The 25,671-nt window shown below is 34.3% G+C and overlaps 4 protein-coding genes across 8 annotated transcripts; 2 read left to right on the top strand and 2 right to left on the bottom strand.

The window, feature by feature from the left end:
* Nucleotides 1-106: 106 nt before the first annotated feature.
* On the bottom strand, nt 107-4,286 carry LOC105967092 (growth-regulating factor 4). 4 transcript variants are annotated; one of them, XM_088817859.1, is made up of 6 exons: nt 3,852-4,209; nt 3,123-3,413; nt 2,140-2,530; nt 1,149-1,636; nt 374-388; nt 155-336 (listed from the first exon to the last, which is right to left on the bottom strand). In XM_088817859.1, exons 2-5 carry the CDS (start codon nt 3,346-3,348, stop codon nt 381-383), a joined length of 1,113 nt encoding a protein of 370 aa, XP_088673985.1. In that variant the 5' UTR covers nt 3,349-3,413; nt 3,852-4,209; the 3' UTR covers nt 155-336; nt 374-380. The 4 variants fall into 4 exon arrangements, 3 of the variants coding, with proteins under 3 accessions (XP_088673983.1, XP_088673984.1, XP_088673985.1); XR_016031154.1 differs by having other exon boundaries at nt 107-478; nt 703-1,636; nt 3,792-4,222; XM_088817857.1 differs by having other exon boundaries at nt 107-388; nt 3,792-4,286.
* Nucleotides 4,287-8,542: 4,256 nt separating this feature from the next.
* LOC105967040 (MOB kinase activator-like 1A) lies at nt 8,543-11,599 on the top strand. The gene is made up of 7 exons (XM_012991601.2): nt 8,543-8,786; nt 9,702-9,750; nt 9,992-10,100; nt 10,407-10,500; nt 10,748-10,881; nt 10,982-11,145; nt 11,317-11,599. The coding sequence occupies exons 1-7, from the start codon at nt 8,764-8,766 to the stop codon at nt 11,386-11,388; spliced, it is 645 nt and encodes a 214-aa protein (XP_012847055.1). The 5' UTR covers nt 8,543-8,763; the 3' UTR covers nt 11,389-11,599.
* A 666-nt stretch (nt 11,600-12,265) lies between these two features.
* On the bottom strand, nt 12,266-14,770 carry LOC105967257 (plant viral-response family protein). The gene is made up of 3 exons (XM_012991859.2): nt 14,571-14,770; nt 13,766-14,309; nt 12,266-12,928 (listed from the first exon to the last, which is right to left on the bottom strand). The coding sequence occupies exons 2-3, from the start codon at nt 14,110-14,112 to the stop codon at nt 12,469-12,471; spliced, it is 807 nt and encodes a 268-aa protein (XP_012847313.2). The 5' UTR covers nt 14,113-14,309; nt 14,571-14,770; the 3' UTR covers nt 12,266-12,468.
* A 1,227-nt stretch (nt 14,771-15,997) lies between these two features.
* LOC105967161 (protein ENHANCED DISEASE RESISTANCE 2) lies at nt 15,998-25,421 on the top strand. 2 transcript variants are annotated; one of them, XM_012991744.2, is made up of 24 exons: nt 15,998-16,282; nt 16,458-16,614; nt 16,715-17,036; nt 17,170-17,244; nt 18,134-18,187; nt 19,387-19,452; nt 19,570-19,673; nt 20,570-20,637; nt 20,723-20,839; nt 20,970-21,010; nt 21,091-21,191; nt 21,474-21,569; nt 22,121-22,185; nt 22,285-22,356; nt 22,514-22,669; nt 23,210-23,436; nt 23,521-23,563; nt 23,668-23,822; nt 23,930-24,031; nt 24,160-24,204; nt 24,318-24,461; nt 24,554-24,649; nt 24,745-24,846; nt 24,988-25,421. In XM_012991744.2, exons 3-24 carry the CDS (start codon nt 16,893-16,895, stop codon nt 25,108-25,110), a joined length of 2,196 nt encoding a protein of 731 aa, XP_012847198.2. In that variant the 5' UTR covers nt 15,998-16,282; nt 16,458-16,614; nt 16,715-16,892; the 3' UTR covers nt 25,111-25,421. The 2 variants fall into 2 exon arrangements, with proteins under 2 accessions (XP_012847198.2, XP_012847200.2); XM_012991746.2 differs by having other exon boundaries at nt 16,087-16,282; nt 16,701-17,036.
* Nucleotides 25,422-25,671: the final 250 nt, after the last annotated feature.

Here is a 25,671-nt window from a genome sequence, read left to right as displayed (position 1 = left end):
CCCAAAAAGAAGAGGTTTTTTTTCGTAATTTAACCTTTTATCTCAAGGGTGGGGTGAGGTGGCCGTAATTTACCGTAAATTGAATAAGCATATAGATATAGTGGAATAAGCAAAAAAAGTGATTAGAGTACATTTATTCAAGAAGAAGAATTCAAAACAAAGCATCAATCCAACAACATAACATATGCAGTTCCACTCGAGAGAAAATTGCTGAAAACAAATGACAGACAAATCAAAACATCACAAGTCACACACTTATTACAGTACACAAACCTCGTACAAAACAAATCACAACGTAACCGTTCTTTCTTCAAATACACGAATCAACAAGCAGCAAAGTTCGATTTGACTTCAATTTTTTTCTAATCATCCATCCACCTTCAATCATCTGGGTATCAATCAACATCACAGAAAGTTCGTATTAGTACACTAGTTGCAAAACACTTCCTCGTGCTATAAATATTTATTAAAAAAAACACTTCCTCGAGCCACTCCCTCAACTATGTATTATCTTACGAAACTACCCTTCCAGCGGTAAATTTAGGGATGTTAAATCGGTAAAACCAAACGAAATTTCGGTACGCCAACATTTCATACCGTTTACCGAACTGAATATACGATTTGGTTCGGTGAATAACCGAATTACATAAATTTTATGTAAAAAAACTTCAAAAGGAGAGGGGTGGCTGTAATTACCCAAACAAGAGGTTTTTTTTTTGTAATTTGGCCATATCTCAAGAGGTGGCCGTAATTTGCCTAGGTTTTTATTCTGCTAATATTTGCAAGGGGAATTCTTTAAACAATTAGAGTAAACTACCCTTTTTATTAGCATAAACCCTAAAACAGTGAGCTCCAAAGGGTACCACCATTCGTCTTTGATTTTCGATAATGCTAGGGATTATGCTAACAAATATAAACAAAAGACACATATTTTCGACAATAGGCATAAATACAGGGGGAGGTGGTGGAAATTGGAAAGAAATATCCAATTCCGATCCAAATTTCTCCAATTTCGGAACAATATTTTTCATTCCAAATCCGATTTTTTTAATTTTTATCGGCATTGGAATATATATATATATATCCAATTTTTTATTTTATTTTACGAAAATCCAAATCCGAGAAAAAAAATTCAAATATTTACTAACCGTTAGCAGAGTAAGCACTCCTTGAAGAGAAACTAGAAGAGGCACTAGGAATCGAGATAGAGAGCTGAGTAGACGAAAACACACTCGGATTGGATCCTTCCTCGTCGAGATTCGACTGAGATTCCTTAGTTGTGGGCCACTCACTGAAGAAAAGATGCACAGGTTGTTGTTGCTGATTCTCCTGTTTCATTCCTATCCCGTTATTATCACTCCCGAAGAAGCAATGCTGCTGCTGGTTTGGTTTCGAGAAGTTGATATCGGTGGAGTGGAAGCCACGAGCCGGCATAGTTTGTGGAGCAGGGGAGTAATGGTGGTCCAGCAGCGGAGGATCGGATCTCTGCTTGAAAAGGGAGCTCGACGAATACTGAGAAGGCGTCAGACGCCATGTGCTGCTGCTGCTGCCTGCAGATGAACCTAATCCCATGCTTCTAGAAGCTTCCGGAGAGAAACTACTGTCATCCGCATCAGTAGCCAGTCCATGAATGTACCTACATATGCAATGTAAGTTCGAGATCGGGAGAGTTCGAGATCGAGATAAAATCCAGCTCCACAAATAAGAGCAACGATATTTCGTGTAATATAGTAAATATATTATATAGCCGAAGTCGGTTTAATTGAATTTGTATAGTATAGAGCATTAAATGCAATAATTGCGATATCGATCACATCTTATCTAACAAACCATCAAAAAACGTATTTCAACTTAGAAACCCTAAATTCCGAATTTCATTCTTTCGTAACTACGGTGAATCTTTAGTTTCTAACTACATCTCTATGAATCAAACACATTCATTTTAACTCAACAAACAAAAGACGAACGAACCAAACAAATTACACTCGTACAACAATCATCGCATTTTTAGTTTCTTCGGTAAATAATTTTTCAGAGAAAGTCGAAAAGTGGCATCATCCCGTTTTCCTAGTCTTTCCGATAATTAAATTAATCAAACAAGGCCTTGTACGATTAAGATTAAGCTAAAACTGAAAATACCTGAAGTCCTTATTATCCATCGCAGCATAGGCATTAGTTTCCATTTGCAGCTTCTTCACACTGCTCTCAAAAGTCAGTCCTTCCGAACGAACAGCAGAGTACAATGGCTGCATGTCTTGGAAGCTTCCGGCACCATTGCTTAAGAAGCTTCCGTTGTTGTTGTTACTAGTTGAGATGTTCGACATTGCAGTCGAAAAGGACTGAGAAGTAGTGTTAGATTGGGTTGATTCCACAGGCTTTCTTGAACGGTTGCGACCTCTGTGCATGTGTCGCTCGCAGTATTTCGAGTCCGAGTGTGCATCTTTCGAGCACCTCCATTTTTTCCCGTCGGTTCTTCGGCATCTTCCTGGCTCCGGATCGAATTTCTTCCCGTAATACGAACAATAGCCCACTGCAAAACCATTTTTTTCTCCCAAGTTAGATAGTATAAATGAATATCGCGAAACTGAAAAACGTATATCTCGATTCTTGATCACGCGACACACATTTCTTTTGAACCGTCGAACATTTTTTCTAACACCGAAAATCATCTGTTGTGATAAAAGCTCATCACATTCCGAAATAGATAAAGCATCCAAACCTGAAACCACTAGAGTACCCTACTCCCTTCGTTTTCAAAAAAGGTAAAACACGTACAGATTAAGAAAGCTAATAACTAGACTCCTTTTTAATGGAAAAGCCCCAAATTGCCCTTTTCACAAACCTATTAAATGAGCTTTTAGTTGTACAAATTAATGAGTTTGAACAATCAACGATAAAGGGCAAAATTGGTATAAAAAAATAGTATGCCTTGAAATTCAAAAGTGACACTTAAAAGAAATAGTAACACTTATATTGAAACGGAGAGAGTAACACTGCTCCCGTTACCTAAAAAAGATATTTTCTTGACAGGACTCGATCAATTACTTATCATCTCTTTACGAATGAATGTATTTATATGAATGCAAACACATAAAACAAAATAAAAAAGGCGAGATAATTACTGGCGGGGTGGTTGAAGAAACGGGCGGAGAGTGCTTCTAAGCTACGACGAATGGGCATAACAAGATCTGGTGGGACCGGCATGCCAGCGACCAAGTACTTGTATATCATGGCTTGCTGCTCAAGCTCTTGCCACTGCATTGCTGTGAACGGGGGCGTAAACCCCCCGTACCCCATTTCACCCCCTCCCACTCCCACAGCCATCACTGGTGCTGCTGTTCCACTCATCTTTCCCTTCTCGAACGAAAACTAATCGGCAGTATCTATTTCTTTTTTTTTGCTTTTTCAAGAATCTGCACCCACAATTTTGAAACATAATCGCAGTTAGCAAAGATACATCCGTAACAAACAAAATGAACAAATTTGAGCCCATTTCTTCTTTCTCACATTCTTTTTTCTTTTTTTTTCTATTTTTCCCCCTTTTCTAGGAAATGGGGGAAAGTAGGGTTCAAGATGAGATTTTTCTCACTACCCACAAAAGCTGCTGTCAAACAGCTCACTTAAAAAAAACTCACACACACACACACACACATAAACTAAAATGCATGTCAGGTGTTTGTCAAAATGCTGCAGTGAAAGAACAACAAAAAAAAAGAACAAATTAATAAAAAAACACATCGACAAACTTGCAGTGTTAATTGAAAGAAGAGGGGCAGAGTGTGTCTTTTTACCAATAGGGTGGGGGGGGACACAGATCTAGGGTTTCGCCATAAATGGAAGGTTTTCTGAACCCAGAGAGCAGAGAATCCGTTAAAAACAGAAAAGCTGGTTGCGAGTAGTGAGAGACACAACACCGAGGAATGTTTCAAGTACACTGAGACAATCTGCCGAAGAATCTGGAGACTAATTATACTTACTGGTAATGAGTGATGGCTGCTGTCTTAATTAACAGTACATAAACGGAGGCATTTTTTTTCTTCTTTTTTCTTGGGCTATAAAAAGGGGGGTTTTTATTTTCGGCGTGCGGGGGCGGAGGAGGCAGGCTGAGGTAGCGGTCGGGGGAGAGGGTGGTGGTGGGGCGGTGGTCCAAAGATGATGTTAACACTTCATGTGACTAAGCTTTGTACGATGACTACAGTGTAGTGTGCTAAGCTTTGTCCTTAAGTTTGTGGGTTTTGATTCCAAGTGGGGAAGAAAGAAAATATCTCTCTCTCTCTCTCTACCCTTCACTTGTATCAAGAAATATCAAAAGTTTTTTGATTAATTATGAATAAGCCCCTTAGGTGTGTCTAAATTACTAAACACTCCCTCCTCTAATTTGTGAAATTACAAAGATATACCATTTTGTCTAGTCGCACTCCCTCCTTTAGAGCCCGTTTGACTGAACTTATTATAATTAGATGATCAGATCTTACGTCTGATAAGTTGTTACGTTTTATTATTTTAAAAAAATTGAGTGTTTGGATAATAAATTCGTAAGTTGTTTTTACCCTTTTTAAGATCTTAAAGAAAGATATGGGGTGTGTATTTTTTCTTTTTTTATAAAAGATTGTATAAGCTCTCTAATAGCTTGTATTTTGATTTTTTAAGATTGTATTAAATGTTTCTAACAATAAAAGTTGCTAATTTTTTTCACTTCTTTCAGTCTTGTATTTAAGTTTTTTCAATAATTTGCAAAGATTGTTTTGGTTTTTTTTTTTATTGGTTTCAATAGAGGTAAATCTTATTCATCACTTGTTTCTTTAAATTTTTTTTATTCATTACAATTATATAGTTATGGGGCCTGATATAAACCCGAAAAAATGCATGAACCGAGCTTGAACCTATACTAATGAGGCCCGATACTATGTGAATTTGAGTCTATAGTAACGAGGTTCGATGGTATGTTAGCTTGAGCCGACCCAAGTTCAGCTCATATGGCTCGATTGCCAGCCCTACCTCTGAGGTATGTCTAAATTACAAAAGACTCCCTCTAATTTGTGAAATCACAAAGTTAGACTATCGTTTAGTGATTTCTTCCTTAAATGCAACAGTCAACTCTAAACTATCGTCTAGTCATCTGTGAACTATGTCTAAATTACGAAACACTCCCTCTAATTTGTGAAATTATAAATATATCAACTCTAAGTAATTTTTCCGTTAGGACATCAACTCTAATAGAATCTTTTAGATTCAAAAAATATTCATTCAAATATTTAAATTTTAACTTCAAAACTTTTAGTGGTACGTGTAATTGTCAGATTCTTAATTTTTTTTAATTATTCCTTTATAGATATTAAATGATCCATTCTTAGTGTATTTAAAGAGCAAAGTTGTAATTTGAATATTCGTTAACTTGGATAGAGTTGTAATTTCTCAAATAAGAGGGAATTTCCATACTATTTACATCACACTACACTAGGTTTGGGCATAGGTCGATTTTATCGGTCTCAATTAGGGGTGCAAGTTGGAACGGAAATTCCGATTTCCGCCGGTTCCGATCCGAAAAGTTCCGATTTTGGAACAAGTTTTTTCATTCCGATTTCCGAAATTCCGATTTCCGATTTTTTCCGATTTTTTTGGATTGGAATTGGAATTATATAAAAAAAAATTGGAATTTCCGATTTCCGATCCGATTATTTCCGAAATTAATTCCGAAAAAAATCCGATTTTTTTCCAAAAAATACATCTTTGAGTAATATATATATATATATGTATATATATATATATATATATATATATATATATATATATATATATATATATATATATATATATTATACTTATTTTACATTATTTAGTTGTATTTATTCTTTATGGGCCATGTCACCTAAAAAAGCCCTAGTTTATTTTATGTAAAACCCTAGTTTTACGTTTATTATTTCTTGTGCAAAGCTAAAGAGTTTATTTAATTTTTGCTAGAAGTTTATTGGATATTATGATGTCGTTTATTTTTATTTATTTTTTGAATTGAAATTTAGTAGTTATTTTTATCAACGTGGATGTTTTTGTTTTTAGCAAATTATGAAATTTTCAGCGAAGTTTCGAAATTTTAATACTTATGTCATTTCCGAAAAATTTCCGAAATTCCGAAATTTCCGGGCCTTTTGGAATTGGAATGAATTTTTAGATTCCGAAAATTTTGGAATTGGAATTGGAATTGATTTTGTACTTCCGAATTTTTTTGGAAATATTCCGAAAAGGCTTATTCCGATCCGATCCTTCCGACTTTCAGCCCTAGTCTCAATCCATTTTCGATCCTTTTTTTCTTTTTTTGATCTTTTTTTTTTTGGGATAATTTGACAAAACTCCCTCATTACACAAGTCTCGTTACAATGAGCCCAATTTTATTTTACATTTTTAAGATAAATCCAAAACAACTTTTATTAATTAATAATACTTAATTATCACCATTGTACCCCTAACTAAGAAATAATATATATTTAAATTATAATTAAAAGATATATAATATATTTTACATATATTATATACGTATATCTATCTCTCTTGCACACACGCGCGCACACACACACACAACACAACACAGGCCCACACACACACAACTGTCATTATATTTCACAAGTTTCTCCATTGTTGTGGGGTCGAAAAAAATAGAGATTCAAATACACAATTGATAAAATGGAGAGAGATTCAAATACACAATTAATAAAATAGAGAGATTCAAATACACAATTCAAAAGCACAAGTTTCTCCATTGTTGTGGCGTCAAAAAACAGAGATTAAAATCCGAGGGGCAGGAGCATGCGGGACTATTCAGGGAAACGCCATTAGTACATAAATCAATCTTCTCACAAACGAATGGAATTCGACATGTATCGATAGACCAAACAAACTCGTGTTTTTGTACAACCCCGGAGAATCTACTAATGATGAGTCCCAATTTATCAAGAAGTCAAAATTGTAATTACAAAGTGGTTTTCATTAATTACAGTGTGGATTTTCGTAATGGAATTCGTTAATTATACAGTGGTTTTCGTTAATTACAGAGTGGTTTTCATTAATTATTAAGTGGTTTTTGTTAATTGATAAGTTTTTAGTGAATTTTTGTAATGGAATTTGTTAACTACATAGTGATTTTCGTTAATTACAGAGTGGTTTTCATTAATTACATAGTGGATTACGTTAATATTAATGTGGATTATGCTTATTTTATAGTAATTTTTACTTTAATTTCATAGTGATTTTCGATAAATTTAGTGGTTTTTGATGTGTATGTAGTGGATTTCAATTTTATTTTTAAATATGAACCATTTAAAAAAGTGAAATTAAAAAAAAAAAAAAACCAATTTTTTTGTTTTAAATTGATATAAAAAAAACTATTTAAAAAAAAAAAAAAAAAAACAACTTAAAGCGAAATGGCGTAACATGGAGATAATTGGGGGATTGTGTGGGTGAGAAAATAGGGGTATTTGCATAACTACCAAAAAATAAATAATCATGGATTTTTAAAAATAATATAATATGGTAAATTTTTAGTATTTAAAAAAAAAAAAAAAAGAAAAACCTTAAACCGAAATGGCGTGACAGGGAGATAATTGGGGGATGGTGTGGGGAGAAAATAGGGGGATTTGCATAACTACCAAAAAAAATAATGGATTTTTTTAAAATAATATAATATGGTAATTTTTAGTAATATTAATTAGGGGCATTTTGGATAATTCCACACATTTGGATTTATAACAAATATCAATTAAAAAAAATGGATTTATGAAGAAGTCAAAATTGAATGAGGGGTGTTTGTCATATAACCCCTTTTTTTTGTGGGCTGATTATTTCAAAAGACCCGTTATAAATGGGTCGGTCGGTCGGTAGTTTTTAGTTTATTCAAAAATCAATTGGTTGGATAACATCGGTAAATCAATTTTTTTAATAATAAAAAATTAATAAAACAATAAAATTGTAATTCTTGTTTTTTTAACATTGAAATAATATATAAAAGAAGTCAAATTTAAATACTTCAAATACAAATTTATAAACCTCTAGGTACTGTATCTAATTTATTATTCTTATTTCACATTATTCATTATATATATTTACTTATTGTAAAAGTTTAATAGATAAAACTCTTAATTTTAAAGTTAAGAATTTTGCAACGTATGTTTTCCTAAAATTCTAAATAACTTTTGAAAACATTTCATCATTGTAAAATAAAAGAAAAAAAATTGAATAAATATTTGGTCGATAATATTATCAACCAACTCATAGTTTATCCGACAAAGTCAGCTCCTAACCATTATTCAACTCATAATGGTCGGACCGGTAATGATTTTCAGTATTCAGCAAAATCGAATGGTCGTGTCAGATGAGTAATTACTCGATAATTAACCGATCCGACCCATATCCAGCCCTACGCTACAATACACTATTTCCATGTACTTTTATCTAATTATTATATATAAAGTATTTTTTATAAACGGATTTATAGCAAATCTATATATTCGTATGTATATATCTAGTGTGTGTGTATATATATATATTTTTTGATACTATTTAATGTTTAATTACAGCGCAGCTGCACTGTATTTGTTGGATGCGAAAGTCAGTGCTCGACAGCCTTTTTCGACACTTCCACTAATATTTATTCCCCCCCCAACCTTCACAAATCACCCCCCCTCCGAATTATATACATACACCTATACATACACAACCCCCATATATTCCCTCTGTAAATAATTTCTCTCTCTCTCTCCTCGCAACAGAGCCATGAGTCTGTTCGGCCTCGGCAGGTAAATCTTCTCCAAAAATCAATCAAATATGATTGTGATTTCATCTCGTCTCATTGATTTACGTCAGATCGATATATATATATATTATTTTTGTTTGTGTGGCGCTTCAATTTAATTTTATTTATTTATTTTGTTGTTGGAATTTGTTATGTGTTGCCTTCTTCATTTTGGTCGTCAAAATCAAAACGTGCCAATTGGTTATTAATGCAATTTGTTGAGGGAAGAAAATTTGAATATTTATAGTTTTTTTTTTTTTTTTTTTAATTGTTTAAAAGGTTTAATTGCTTTAATTTGGCCTCTTCACGAATACAAAAAAAGATCTAGCATCACGAACTCTGATCGATGATACATACATGGAACGACATACATCCCGGTACCGATTGTAGCTCGAATACAAGGCAAGGCCTCGTTTGGTTGGGGAAATTAGCCATGATTAACTAAATAAATTGGACTTTATTTGATGTTTTGTATCCCCAATAACTTGCCCGCAAATATTATGTTTGGACGTCCGGGAGTCCGATAGAATAATTTGGTTTTCATTAGATTATTTAATCTTATCTTGTCAACCAAACGAGGCTCAAATATATGAAATTTAAGATTAATTGAATGAGGGGTGTATTGAGGATTTACAGATTTTTTTTCAAATTTTATAAACTTCGGTTTTGTTGTTCTGAAATGGAATACAAGTTTATCCCTCAAACTGTTTCGACTGTCCTTTTGTCAACTTCAATCAGGGTGGTACTAGTATCTTTTTAGATGTCGGTTATGTAACAAGTCCATTTTCCGCCATACATCAAACTGCATCTGGGATTAGTTTTATTGTGTCAAATCGGTTTGTAATTGCATCTGATGATCGGTATCTCTTATAATGTTAAACTTGTTATTTATAAATTTTCATTTGTTATTTATTAACAGGAACCAAAGAACGTTCCGCCCCAAAAAAAGTGCACCATCGGGCAGTAAGGTGAATTTCTTTATTGTGCTGAAATCACCCCTATTGCCTTTTGAATTGATCATGCTTTGGATTGGCTTATGACCTTCGTTGATTTGACCTGTGTAACAATTTGGTTTTATTAGCTCTCGTGTCGCGATATGTGTTCTTAAAGATTTTGTTGGGGCATAAGCGTCATCATTTTCTTGTTACACTAGGTATAGGTATATGGTTTTTTTAAGCTATATTGTTAAATTGTTTGTATTTGTTGCAGGGGGCACAGCTGAGAAAGCATATCGATGCCACTTTAGGTAGTGGAAACTTGAGAGAAGCTGTAAGGTTGCCACCTGGAGAAGATATAAACGAATGGCTTGCTGTCAACAGTTAGCTCTCTCTCTCTCTCTCTCTCTCTCTCTCTCTCTCTCTCTCTCTCTCTCTCTCTCTCTCTCTCTCTCTCTCTCTCTCTCTCTCTCTCTCTCTCTCTCTCTCTCTCTCTCTCATACCGTGATGTTGTCGTCAATAAGAACATACTGGAAAGTAAAAAAAATCTGCGTTACAATATATGATTTTCAACACTTGTGTGCCACATGCTACTTTTTGTTACCATTTTTCCTATCTGCTATAAGCTTTACTCGACGAATCGAAATTGAAATAGTTATTTGATTTTTTTCATTTTTTTTTATTTTCAGCTGTAGATTTCTTCAACCAGGTGAATTTGCTTTACGGCACCCTCACAGAGTTCTGTACATCCGAGACTTGCCCTACAATGTCTGCGGGCCCTAAGTATGTTAAATTTCCATTTTTTCGCTTCAATTTCGCTTTTGCAATTAACAAGATATTAAGTAGTTTCTCGAATCAGAAGCAAAGAAAGAGAATAAATTTTCGACTCATTTCAATTTTTCTCGTTTGCTAGGAGTTTTGAGGGCTAATAATAACACGTACTTGGTTCAATTTTTAATATTTACGTTTTGCATGTTGTTGAACTTCTACAAAAGAGAAATGTTCATAAACTGCAGAAACATTTTTGCAGGTACGAGTACAGATGGGCAGATGGTGTGCAAATCAAGAAACCTATCGAAGTTTCAGCTCCTAAATATGTCGAGTATCTTATGGACTGGATCGAGACACAGTTAGACGACGAGTCCATATTTCCTCAGAAATTAGGTACTAACAGAGTCCAATTTACGTCTCTTACTTTTCTGTGAAATTCGAACGAGCATCTTCTATTTTATCCATTTACGTCTGACAAAAGAAATTTTCTTAGGTGCGCCGTTCCCTTCAAACTTCAGGGATGTCGTGAAGACTATATTCAAACGTTTGTTCCGTGTATACGCGCATATATATCACTCTCATTTTCAGAAGATCGTGAGTCTCAAAGAGGAGGCTCATTTAAATACCTGCTTCAAGCACTTCATACTTTTTACTTGTGTAAGTTTGTAAGGCTTGATTTATAGCTTCTTATTAGTGTCGTTTCGTTTCAATAGTCCCTTATATTTTGATATATATATATATATATTTTTTTTTTATTATTGGCAATATATTAAATTTTTCTAAAAGAGGGGAGAAGAAATAATCCCGAAATGGATTTCGATTGTGCAGGAATTTGTGCTGATTGACAAGAAAGAACTTGCTCCACTTCAAGAGCTCATAGAATCGATTGTCCCTTATTGAACTGACCGTATTTCGAGTGTTTTGCTTACAACCTCGGTAACAAATGATCCTCTGCAGTGTAACAAGTTTGTGTTGTATGTATATTATTCTTTCAAGGACCAAAATTGTGTGTTCTACATCATAGTATTTATTGCTTGATATATTTGTTAAAAGAATATTGTTTAAGATAATGTTTGCCTATTTATTACCAGTTCTAATTTGCACAGCATAAGACGTTTTGTGTTCATTGGATTCCATCTTGTATTATTTAAATCTGTTATATTCTGATATTGTATGTGATGTCTATAAACATTTTATTTAATAAAATTGAAAGATAAAATAATATATTAATTGTTTAGTCATCCTCTATTAAAATTAATTTCAAGGGAGGGGTGCTACTTATTTAATAAAAAAATAAATTACAACCACCCTTTTGAGGTACGATTAAATTACGAAAAATTTCCTAATGTTTGGGTAATTACAACCACCCCTCAACTATAAATCTTCTTACACGTACATCCTTGCGGTTTCAAATTTAGTAGAATCTTTGCGATTATATGAAATATTATCACTTTTGTATATGTTTTTATCCCATTCGAACTCCACATTTTGTATCAAAATGATCATAATGTGTATTTTTTGGCTTGTATATATCAGATCGTGGTGCATTAGAAACTATAAAACAAGTACAAACTAGAGCACATTCCACGGAATCTAGATGATTATGTTGAATTTAACACCGTAAGGGCGGAGGTGTAAGAAAAAATCATAGTTGAGGGGTACATGTAATTATCCAAACAAGAGGAGTTTTTCCGTAAATTAATCATAGCTCAGGGGTGGTTGTAATTCACCCTGAATAAAATAGTAGAATTTAGTCGACTTAGATTTTAGTAGCTGGTTTGAGAAAAATGTGAATCTTACCAACCAAACGTGTTAGTATCTACTTTAAACGGCACTTAAATGTAGAAATTTAAAGCATGAATACAAATGTCACAACTCAACTTTTAGCCTCATTTCTAACATGACTATACCCCTAAAATTACAAATTACAAATTACAAAAAAAGTGTATAAAAAATAAATAAAATTGCCTTGATCAATTTTCAAACCTCAGCTGAGCTCGCCCGACCGAATTTCGTCTCCGCGTATATACACGCACCGCCAACACCAAACAGAACACTCAAAACCTGAACGAAAAGCTGGAAATTAGCCAACAACTCCCCGTGTATTTCATGCTCGATCGAACTACAAGTGATCTCGTTTTCTTCTAGAAGGCATCCTTTCGGCATCATCGATCCGTACAGAGTGAAAGCCGTTTGGTAGAACCAAAGGCCTTGGAGCGTTATAGCAACGCCGCTGCACAAATCCACAGGAAAACTGGCCGGAAAAAGGGCTCCGGCGACAGTGGACAGTATGCAGAGGCCGATGAGGAGGACGAGGATAAAATGGTAATATCCCTCGAGACCCTTGTGGCTGGTGGAGTGGAAATAGAATAAGAGATACTCGGCTGCGAATGCTGACGAGGCGATAAAGCATAATGCTCCTTCTGGCAATGGAAGAATGCTGAGGAGAAAAAAAAAAAAAAAAAAGAAATCAAGAATCTTATGATATAATGTGTGTTTTCCAAATTAACACAACATAGTGCAAAACAAAAAAAAAATGTAATATCAACTTGTTTCTTTCCGAGATTTTGTAGCGTTTATACGAGCGAAAAGTAGTTTGTTCATCTAAATTTACTATTCTACCCCATCCTCGTGAGGACAGTAGGATGAAACATATTAAGGGGTGCAAATCGGAGATTGAATCTGAATTAGTACTTTCGGAAAAATTCCAATTTTGTTTAGGAAGTGAAAAAATAATTCCAGTTCTATTCTAAAAAAACCGGAAAAATTAGAAATCGGAATTTTGGAAATTGGAATAATTGGAAACGGGAAATTGAAAAATAGTTGTTCCAAAATCGGAAATTTTTGGATCGGAAGCGGTGGAATCCGGAACTTCCAACTTTGTAGTCACGTATAATATGAAATACATAATAAATTAATAATATTGATATTATAAATGTTATTTTCCGAAATTAAAATCGGAATCTAATATGTATTCCAATTCTGATTCAAAACAGCAATCGAAAAAATGGCAATCGGAAAGATTTGGATCAAAATCGGCGGAATTTCGGAAATTCCGTTCCAATATCCACCCCTAACTTACATAAAAGACATCATCATTTTTGGTAGTTAAATCAATCACTTAAATAATGTTTTTACCGGTAATTTAGCTACTAAATAAACAAGTCCTATACCACGATTCAAAGACAAAGCGACCATAATCAGCTAAATGTAAAAGAATCAAATGTAGAAAAAATTGCCAACCAAGAAAAAAAGAGAGAAAGCAAAATCAATTAACCTTGTCTTCTCGGAGAGGAGAGCAACGAGGCCGAAGATGAAGAACATGAGCAGCATACCCGAGTGCTCGAAATCGTTCATATGAGACGGGTTCAAAGCTCCATTCACAACAATCTTGAGATGAGTCGAATACAAAAACTCTATGCAAAGATCAATGAAAGATCCAACAGCAATAACGTAGAGCTCCAAGTACTTGACCCGCCCACCGAAACCGTTAACGGGGCTCCAAACCCGAACGCGGAACGATTTGGGATTCGACGCATATCTAAATACGGAGCTCCAAATGTGCCATATACCAACAACTAGAAATAATGTTCCCGGAAGCATATGCCCCTTGAAAGAACCCATCTTTTCTTGACCAAGCCTTCTATTTTTTTTTTTTTAATTTTGATAAATGATATCTGCAAGTTCTTTGGGATATTTTATCAAACACCAAGACTTCACCTTTTTTCAAAATTGAGAAGTAGTAATCAAATCAAGAAATACCCCTTTTTTTGTTTTCCAATCACTTATTAGCTTGCTTTGAATTCAGCATGACACATAACCTGAAAAAACACACACACACACACAGTGGGGCTGATGGGACTTGCACTAAACAGTCACATAAGAGAAAAAAAAATAAAAAAAAAATTGAAAGCTGCCACACAGAGATCTATGATCTAATCTATATATCTATTTGGGTAATTTCATTGAAAAGCTAAAAATGAAGAAAATAATAATGTAAAAATTCAATCTTTTTTAGATGGGATTGATTGATTCAATTATAAAATAGAGATTAATATATATGAAAGAAGAAAGATATGTACCAGCAGCAGCAAGAACTTGTGTAAGTCTCTATTTTCAATGTTGCGAGCAGAGTCAGAAAAGAAAGAAAGTTGTGATAATGGGGGGAGATCAAGAAAACTCGGACGGCAATAATAAAGACATCATTGATTGCTAAAGTCTTTGGCTTTGGGTATATTAAATATTAAATATTAATACTCTCTCTCTCTCTCTCTCCTCTTTCTCTCTCTAGGAGTGCAACACCAGATAATAACTATAAAAAAGGGGACACAGTTGGAGAGGAAGTTTTAATTTTTTAACTTTTTTATTTTTTTGACTGTGTTGCATGGGAAATGATTCTTGTGGACATGCAAATGTTACCATTTTCTTTTTAAACAGATTTTAATTTAGGGAAAAATGGATGTTATTTTATAGAAAATCATTCATGCATAAACTGTTAATTACTATTTTTGGTCAGTAAACTGATCATCTGGTTATTTTTTTTTTTCTACTTCATCTAAGGCAACGGGGGCTTTTGAGATCCTACACCGGGTGAAATACATCGGGTAGATCTTTACCATTAATATACACACAAACACACACACACCCACATTGGTGTGTGTAGATCAACGGTGTAAAATCACCCGGTGTAACCTTCACCGGGTGTAGGATAGATAAAACCGGCAACGGGGCAGTTTGATTTATAAGTCGACTCGTTGATCATGAAACGGTTATGATTAGGGTCAGACAATTTGGATCTGGTTTCATGGATCCGATTAGATTCGATTTGCAATATAGTTATAAATAAATTGGACTGAACCGAGTTTACAACTTTTCGAAACTGGATCCATGTGGATCCAATTTTGATTTGTTGAAAATCCGACAAAAAATAAAGTGTGGCGGCCCAATCAAGACGAATTGAATCCGAAAATAAATTTGTGAGAACAAAAGTTATAATTAAGGTATTTTTGAAATTAATTTACCTAACTTTGATCATTAGGGTAGAGGTCAAATCATGTCATCTACTTCCTTAATTTGTAACTCTTTATAATAAATTAAAAAAAAAAAATCCTTAAATAACTTATATAAGTGAATAAAAAACAAAAGTTCGATTTGCATGTACTCAAAATAGACTATGAGCTATTACAAGAAGTAAAATAGATTATAAGAAGGAAAGAAAAAGCAATTAATCGGCAACCCCACATCTTTTAGAGGAGTAAACCAAATAAATAGTTTATTTGATTTGGTGAAATGTATCTAGTGATTAATAACCGTTGATCTGCACATAATCACACATTTATATGTATATGTATACATTAGTGGATAATTATTTAACTATATTGTTAATTAAAAATTACCCGATGTATATGACTCGGTGTAGCATTGCAGTAACCCAAGTAAAAATAGTAAAAAAAAAAAAAAAAAAATATTAAAAAAAACAAAATAGATCCTATTTATGTTGTTTTTGCCTAATTTCAAACTATCCATGAACTTTGCCGGCGTTTTCTACTGGTACAATTCGGTGGGACTTAAAAAATCAGATCACATATTGTAAAAAATACAAAAAAAAAAAAAATAAATAAACAAAAAACTCCAGTTTTCTCACACCTCTCTCTCTCTCTACTCTCTCTCACACACACATACGCACACTTGATTACAAACATTCATCCGCGCATTTATTCACAGATACGTCCGTTTGTTGGTGAAAGTTCTGATTCGAGAAGATTTCGATACAACCGCGACGAATGTATTTCTGGTAATTTGCACGTTTTTTGTTTGTGTGTGTGCGAATTCAGTAATTTTTATGCGTTCGTTATATCGCCATTTTTGTGCATTCAAGTGTGCGTGCGTGCACAGCCGCGCATTTGCGCACGCGGAAATTCTCACCTTTTTCTGTTGCTCTAACCTTTGAAAATTTTCGGTTGTTCCAGGAATCCGACGAAGAAGATCATAGGCAATTGAATCCGTCGCTATCAATTTTTAATTTTTTTTTCGTGGAAGATCCGTGGAGAAATTGCTGTCAATTTTGTATTGGATGTGATCTTAATTTCTTTCGGATTAAAGTGTTCCAGGATTTTTAGAAATTTGGTGTGTTTTTTTCTTCTCTGAGTTTTCCATTGGAGTCTTTCCTTTTGCTTTTGATTTTGATTTTTTTTGAATGATGACTGATCCAGTTCGACCGGTTTAGGTTTTGCTGAACACTGGGGAGTGAAGAGCTACCTGCTGAGTTTCCGGGATGTTCGGAATTTTGAAATGAAATAAAAAATTGGTGATGTTTTGAGGAGAGTATAAAACAAGATTATTTTAATAGCAAGAAGAAAAAGTCAACTGACTGAATTTTGAGGAAAGCTTAATATCTAGTGGAGATGTCAAATTCGAAGGTGGTTTATGAAGGATGGATGGTTAGATATGGACGTAGGAAGATTGGGAAATCATTTATTCACATGCGATATTTTGTGCTCGAGTCTCGATTGTTGGCCTATTACAAGAAGAAGCCCCAAGACAGTGTGGTAATTACATATGGTGTCTGTTTTCATTTAATATTTTCAGTCCATATATTTAGTGAACTATGTAGGTATTGTTTTCGATAATGTAGAAACAGTTATCAAAATATTCAGTTGCTGCTTTTTTTGATGTGGTAAGGTACCGATCAAGACTCTTCTTATAGATGGCAACTGTAGGGTAGAGGACCGAGGACTGAAGACTCATCATGGACATGTGAGCTATATTTTGCATTTGTTATTTACTGCTCCAGTTACTGGATTGTATCTTATATGCTTCTGAGATTGATCGAGCTAATCAATTGCAGGTTGTAATTATTATTTTACTCGTAATCCCGTAAATTTGTGATAAGTTGAACTTATCCTTGCTTCAATTAGTTGAACATCTAAATGTAAATAGTATTGCCATACCTGCCTTATATTTATCATTTTGACTTACTAAAAGAAGTGTATTAATTTGAAAAAACAATATTCCATGTTTTTAATATGTTTATTTTGTTGAAGTTATATAATTTGAGTCGAAGACTTGCAGAAGAACATGAAACAATGTGATGTTACAGGATTGGTCAAAATAGCTATTTATCTGTAGATTAGAATGACTGCGAGCAATATGTTTCTGGTAATAACTGTTAATGTCTGCCTACTACAGTAAGTTTTGTTTCTATTGCCAAAAAAGGGAAATTCTTCTGGATGAAATACTTTTCCATCGATTCTTGCTATGTTCTCTTAATGGAAGATTATAGAGAATGCATGAGTAAATACGAAAATGATTAATGTGAACAGAAGTTTTGTTTCTAAATGTTGATTTATGCATTGAAAGTTTATGTTACTATGTTCATGTGGGGCCAGATTTTCCATTAATTTCTGATGAAGTTCCCATTGCCACTTTTGTAGTTTTATCGCATCTTTCTGTTGGCTTGACGTTAGGTAAAATCAGTGTTATTTTTTTTCTGGATATCTTCGGCTTTTCTTTAGCACTTCAGAGCTCTCCCCATTTTTAGTATACGAGATTTTTAACGCGTTAGAACACGTTTTACTGATCCAAACACTCAGCACATGTTTTCCGCCACTGCGTTTAAATTTTACAAGCTTTGATTTGTTTGCAGATGGTCTATGTTCTGTCTGTTTACAACAAGAAAGAGAAGCACCAAAGAATGACGGTATGTACATTTGAGTTTCAATAATATTACTACAGTTGTTTGACTTTGTTAGCATAACAATTTATACTGGTCTCCGCTTAAGAGATCTCACTAACGAAGCTTCCTATAACCATTTTCATTTACACGTGGTCGTGCACCTTTGATAAAATTAAGATAAGCCGATAATGTGCAGAAGAGATCTCGTTTGCTATTAGCTAAATCTGCTATATCGTTCTTACTTTCTGCAGAATTTTCATCCAGTATAGAAGTACTCGTTAGTTTCCTTTTGGTTGATTTCAATCCATCTCATTTGAAGTCATTTAAAATCTTTCACCGAAATCCTCACGTCAAATCCAAATCCTTCCATCCAAATGCAACCTTTTCTATATAATATTAGCATAAAAATATGTTTGATGGATGATTTATTCTTTTGGGTTTATTATTTGTTCTCAAGCCTGTGATCACGGTTTACTGGGAATTCAAACTTTTCTTGTCCTTTTGTTTTTCCCTTTTCTGGTAGCTTACCATATAGTATTGCATAATTTGCATTCATTGACTTTGTCAAACATGCGAGGATACTATTTGATGTTTTCTGGTAGCATACCGACATGAGATATTTTGGTGAAATATGCGAAAAGTATGAAATTTTTCTACTTGGAAAAATCAATCTTGTTTATCTTTAATATGTAATTAACCATAAGAAAACCATGTGTTGTATCAATATCATTCTTTAAGAAATTGTATTTGGATTAGTAAATAGTGATATTTACGGGTTGGCTCCATGTTTAGTAATGCATGATGCATTTCTTTCAAAGGAGTGACTGAAGTTTCTAGCTCATGTGATAATCAATTTTTAAGGGATAGTAATGGCTGTTTTTTATACTCCAGTTTTCTAGCAAACCAAAGAGAATTAATGAAGTTAAGGATTATGGACATTTATGTCCACATGTGAATTAAATGAGTGACAAATTGAATTAGGAACTGTGAAGACGGCTGATTTTGGTTCAATTTAAGTAAACAAAGATATTTCAGGAAGTTGAGTAATGGACCGTTGAGGTCGAGTTACAATGTGTACCACATATTAGCCTGGATATAAGCACCAAATTTCTTTTCGAACCACTATTCATTTGGGTGTCCGACCTAGCTCTATATGTCCTTTGCTCCCTTCCAGGTTTATATCAGGACTTAAACCTGTTTAAATATTTATATTTTTTGTTCAGATGGCAGCTTTCAACATTCAGGAGGCACTCATTTGGAAAGAAAAAATTGAATCTGTTATCGATCAGGTTTTTTCAGTGTTAATCTCACCTCCCGTAATCCATTTTGCGTGCCATAAAGTCAATTTTTGTTTGATTTTTTTTTTGTGAAGTAGACAATAACTGACGAATGTTGGTGGCATGCAGCATCAAGAGTCACAAGCTACTAATGGTAACATTTACCATTCTTTTGAGTATAAATCTGGGATGGATAATGGGAGAAATGCTTCATCGTCAGATCATGAAAGCCAGTAAGTATTGTTTTACATGTTTATCTGAGTGTATGAATAGCTTTTCTAAGATTTCTCGCGTATAATACTAATTTTAATTCTTCTAATTTGCTTTTCTAAACTTCGCAAAACGGGTTTAAGAACAATTTTCTATAGTGTAAAGGTGGTTTCCGTGGATATTGCATTATTATGTTAGAAGTGGATCTGAAAATTGATGGGGAAATAATTGTTGGGGCAGAAGGGGTATGCTTGTAACTTTGCTAGTCTCAGAAGAGTCATCATCCATCTCTAATGAGATAACCGGGTAGCTCTAAAACCCCCTAAATATTGGTTTTACTGTCGATTCTTTATAGACTTGGGATAAAAGCAGAGTTTTTCTTATTCATGGAGCCAAGATCCATCGAACATGAAGATTCAGGGATAGGGCTAACACTAAGACTTAAGTCTGGAATCCTAAATGAGGTTACCTCAAATAGTTTAGTGATTGAGGAAAACAATTTAGAATTCGGTACTGTGCACTAAAGACGTCGTCTTTTAAGTTGCTAAGTTTTCATGCCTGGGTAGAATATGGTGCATCTATTAAAGTGCTTTAAAATATATTTTACGCACCAGTACCAGTGTACCACCACGTACCAACATTATTAGCGATTAGGATTTCGGAAAGCTAGAGACAACATTATAGCCATGTTTTCAGCCACTCTTATCGGCTTCTTTGGAAATGAAGAAAAGTGGGTGGGATTAGGAAGTTGGAAATGCCCTCTTTCAAGTCTGGATAGTCCCCATTCGGCAATTATATTTCCCTAGTTCTTTCTCATTTTCTTCCTTGTGTGTAATAGATTCTTCCCATAATTGTTTTATAAACAGAATCTTATTCAAAACATATTAAAGCTTTGTTTGGTGTTATTTTTGTACTGCAGGTTTAGTGCTGCAGAAGATGAAGATGATTCTCATTCAAATTTGCCGCGCAGAACAACGATAGGAAATGGTCATCCTTGATACCCTTTTTGTCTTGACTATTGTGGATTTCTTGTAACCTTATTGAAATATTATTGCCTATTTTCATGTGGCAGGTCTTCCCGAATCTCTTTTCGACTGGACAAAGGAATTTGATTCAGATTTCCCTAACCATAATTCTAGCAACCAGGCGTTTTCCAGAAAGTACTGGCGCCTTCTTCAGTGCCAAAATGGTATGCTTATATCCTTAAACTCATGTTAATTTGTGGTCGAAAGTGGGGGATACTTATGAACCATTTAGTAGTTGACAGTGGTACATTTACATATTTATTAAATTGATCATCTTGTTGTGTGGATTTTTAGGGCTTCGGATTTTTGAAGAGCTTCTTGAAGTGGATTTTCTTGTGAGGCCATTTTAATTGTTTTTTGGTATCTAGACAGTGGTTCTTTTTGGGTTTATTCATCAGGTATTTTATTGGTGTAGCCGAAGAGCTGTAGTAGAGCAATGAAAGCAGTTGGGATAGTGGAGGCTACCTGTGAAGAAGTATTCGAGCTGGTAATGAGCATGGATGCAACACGATTCGAGTAAGCTCCTTATTCTGGTTCACCATTATTGTGCCTTCTATTAGTTATTTTCTTGATCTGAATGTCTTTGTCTGTTCAACTAAAGATTTTTCTTTTTCTTTTTGGCTTTTTAGTCACTATAGCTGAACAAGTTCTTTTTATCAAAGTCTATGAAAAATGAAATATACTTGTCATGGAATTAAACAACAAAAAGGAAACTTACAGCAAATTCTAGTTTTTCGTACACAAAAATTAGAATCTCAATCTTTGCAGTGCACATATAACGAAGTATCATTTATGCAGGTGGGATTGCAGTTTCCAGTATGGTAGCTTAGTTGAAGAAGTAGATGGACATACTGCTATACTATACCACAGGCTTCAGTTAGATTGGTTTCCAACGTAAGGTGTCCTTGTCATAATCTTCTTTCTTTCTTTATTTCTTCTGTATATCTTCCGCTCTCCCCATGCTCTTCCGTAATCAATGTTGAGTTTGGATTTCAGTTGTTATCAGACTGGTGGCCTAATGGTGGACTAAGTTTGTTTTAAATGACATTAAACATGAATATGATCCTTTTTCATCACGCTATCAATGTTCTTTGTCTTTCAATATCTATCTTCGCATCTCTGATCATATTACATTATCAAAACGTAAGTACAATTACTGCAAAACAGAATCACCATTGAAGATGGGCCATTTACGTATTAAGCCAATGACACTCGGCATTGTTTCTCTGACATAATAGATTACTCTCTTAGTTTCTCTGAGATTGTTTTAGTTAATTTCTGGTAGTTAGAAACGTAAGTGTAATCACCAATTAGTTTGGTTGCAAATTGATGGGCATAATCTGTGTGCCAGTCACCCATAAATGCATTTCTTATATTTCAGTGTTTGCTATGCATTCATTTTTAGTCACCAAGGGAATCATTCATTCTATTCTGTACTATCACAGGTGTGTATGGCCTCGTGACCTCTGCTATGTTCGTTACTGGCGCAGAAATGATGACGGGAGTTATGGTAATTGTTTGAGGATTTCTCCTTCGTTTTATTTGCAAAATCAGCCATGCTGGTTTATGAATTATGATTGAGTTTGTTTTCACTCATGTTGTTGTGCAGTTGTGTTATTTCGTTCTAGGGAGCATGAGAATTGTGGTCCTCAACCGGGATTCGTGCGTGCTCATATTGAGAGTAAATTCAACTCAGCTTTACTGATAAGTTGCATATTAAATTCCTGAATATTATTCTCCAAGATTTTCTCTAAAGAGAATTATATTTTCTTTTTCCCATTAATCTTCACCTTTTATGTCTTTCCCATATTAAATGGCTCAACTTCTGCTGATTTCAGGTGGAGGATTTAGTATCTCACCTCTGAAACCTCATAATGGGAGGCCTAGAACACAGGTCCAGCATTTAATCCAGATCGATTTAAAAGGCTGGGGAGTGGGTTATATTTCATCATTTCAGCATCACTGTCTTCTTCAGATGTTAAATTGTGTTGCCGGTGAGACCCTATAGTTTGACTTGTTTACGACAATATTGGCTTTGTAGTTTGAGGTTATTTTTTCCTTATTTTTTCTAGATTCTCCCATGCTCATCATAGTTGACTAATTTAAAAAATTGTCTGTGCTGTGGTGTGTGTGTGGTCCTGGGGATCTCAGATCCCTTGTTCAATTGCTGAAAATGTTGCTTGGTTAACTAGTTTGACCACCTTTTGCTGATTCCGCTGTTAATGGAAAAGAATAGTCTGTGCCAATCACTGAAACCGGAATTTTGGATTCACTTATTTTCAGCAGAAAGGAAACTATCACTTCATTATCCTAGACTGTAGATTCCAAGAACCAGATCCCTAGATTCACAATTTCCTTTCTTGTTCTGGAGATAATATATCGAGCATAAAACAGCTTGAGGAGAATGGATATTACATGTAATAGCTGTTGAATTATTTCCTTCTAATCCGGATATAAATTCTTAAGCAAAAGTTCGATTGTGGTTACCATGTTGTTGACAGTGGTAACTAATGCTTTCAGATTTTCTGTCACAGGATTACGGGAATATTTTTCTCAAACTGATGAAAGGACCGCTGCCCCCAGGATTCCGGTTATGGTTAATATGACGTCAGTGTCAAATTCAAAAAGGAGTAAAAAACTCCACTCGTCTGTATATCATAACGGTCAATCTCTTGATCAAATACACGCAGCGAATAGAAATGCTGTGCTGATGGACGAATACTCTGATGAAGACGAAGATTTTCAGTATGCTGACCAAGAGGTTGTTTTTTACTACTTCTATAATGTTTTTTTTTTTTTTAATGTTTATACTTATGTTTGATTTCTCTTATTTACAAAACTACAGGCTTCTTCACCGTCAGCCACTGAGGTTGAAGACAAAAAAATTGGTGGGTAATAAATATCTTTTGTTTTATTCATGCATTTATAACAAATTATTTACTCTGACATATATATATTGCTCTCTACTGGCAATTCTCTGTACATTTTGAAGCCTCTGAAGAAGAATCCCAAGACCAAGTAGACTTGTCCATTTTCTCGGGTAACCTTCGCCGTGATGGTCATGATAAGGCACGTGACAGTTGGATGTTATCTGATGGGAACAACTTTAGAGTCCGTAGTAAGAATTTCTTCTGTGACAAATCAAAGGTATTCAATAGTTTTGCTTATTTGGAGCAGATTCACGTTGGTTGCATTTCGAACAGCCCAAATTTCTCGACTCAAATCTTATAAAATTTCTGCGCATATTTTTGAAGATTCCTGGCAGTAAACATCTTATGGATCTAGTTGCCGTAGATTGGTTCAAAGATACAAAACGAATGGATCATGTTGCTAGGCGCAGTGGTTGTGCGGCACAAGTAGGTTTCGTTACTTGTGACTGAAGTTTCTGTGATATATAGTATTTCCAGTTAAATAATTATTCACATGTTGCGTAGTTCCTAATTGCTTTATAGTAAGTTCTTACACAAAGTGACCTTCCTTTTAGGTTGCATCAGATAAAGGACATTTCTCTCTTGTTTTTAATCTGCAAGTAAGTTGATTATTTGGCTTTTATTATTATTATTATTTTATTTTTATTTTTATTTTTATTTTTAATAATATTATATGGTGGTCTGAAGATTAACGAAAATTGCCTTGTTCCAGGTACCGGCATCGACAACACACTACAGCATGGTTTTCTATTTTGTAACTAAGGCATTAGTACAAGGTTCTCTCTTGCAACGGTTTGTTGATGGGGATGATGATTTCCGCAATAGTAGACTGAAGCTTATTCCATCAGTACCAAAGGTATCTTTTTTCTGATTCGAAACATTGCTTCCGTATGTGTTCTTAACTCCATCATGGTTTTGATTTTACTATTAATATTTTTTTTTTCTCAGGGCTCTTGGATTGTACGTCAGAGTGTTGGAAGCACCCCTTGCTTACTAGGAAAAGCCGTCGATTGCAACTATATCCGTGGTCACAATTACTTGGAAGTAAGATTATATATTGTATTTCCATTAACATATCCAATACACCATAAACATTTGCACCCGATTGACGATCGCCAAATTATCATTTTTTTCTGCAGGTTGATGTTGATATTGGTTCTTCCACTGTAGCAAATGGAGTACTGGGGCTTGTAATTGGTGTTATTACAACACTTGTTGTTGACATGGCTTTTCTTGTACAGGTCATTTTCTACTTTGTTTAGTATCATCTATATACACACATGAAACGAAACTTGTTTAAATTCTTACTGTGACGAACTATTCCGTTACTTTTTCGTTGAAGATTAGGCTGATTTGTTGCTTATGAAAATGTTTCTGCTCAGGCTAACACTGCAGAAGAGTTGCCGGAGCGGCTAATAGGTGCCGTTCGAGTTTCTCATATAGAATTATCATCAGCTATAGTACCGATTCTCGAGGCAGATACACCAAATTCAGACAAATCATGACCACTTCCAAATTTGTCAATAACACAGGAAATACTACTAATCAAATATATCTTGTCCATTCATTTTTTCTCTTTTTCCATATCTAGACCATTTTTTATTTTCTAATTTTTTATTTTTTTAATTTTTTAATTTTTTTTCAATTAAATTGACCTTAATGCAGTAAAATGCAGGATTTTGGTTTTACTTCACCATTGCTGTTTGGATCATTGGTAATACTTCGGAACTCATTTTGATAGATAAAGCATTACATATATTGTAAGGGATGTGATAAATGTTGTTCGAGTTTTTAATAATACCGTTTCGACTTCAAACACGATTTTGATTATTTTTTACTCAAAATTTTGCAAAACCCGAAACATAAAAGTTTGTAGGTTTTTCGAGTTAGCTTTCCAATCCAACTTGAATCACCAAAATTGGATGCCGGATGAGAAATAAATGCATTAATCACTGAACACCGTCCGCAACTTTCATGTACTGGTTTATCTAAAATTCAAAATGTGACTCATTCATGTATAATTTTGTCACACAACATCCAATCTAGCTGATTAAAGTTGGATTATA

This window comes from Erythranthe guttata, chromosome 5 (assembly GCF_056151865.1).
Source record: "Erythranthe guttata isolate IM_541 chromosome 5, IM_541, whole genome shotgun sequence".
In the NCBI taxonomy this organism is placed as follows: Eukaryota; Viridiplantae; Streptophyta; class Magnoliopsida; order Lamiales; family Phrymaceae; genus Erythranthe; species Erythranthe guttata.
Note: the sequence above shows the minus strand (reverse complement) of the source record. Positions and strands in the feature narration are given on the sequence as shown.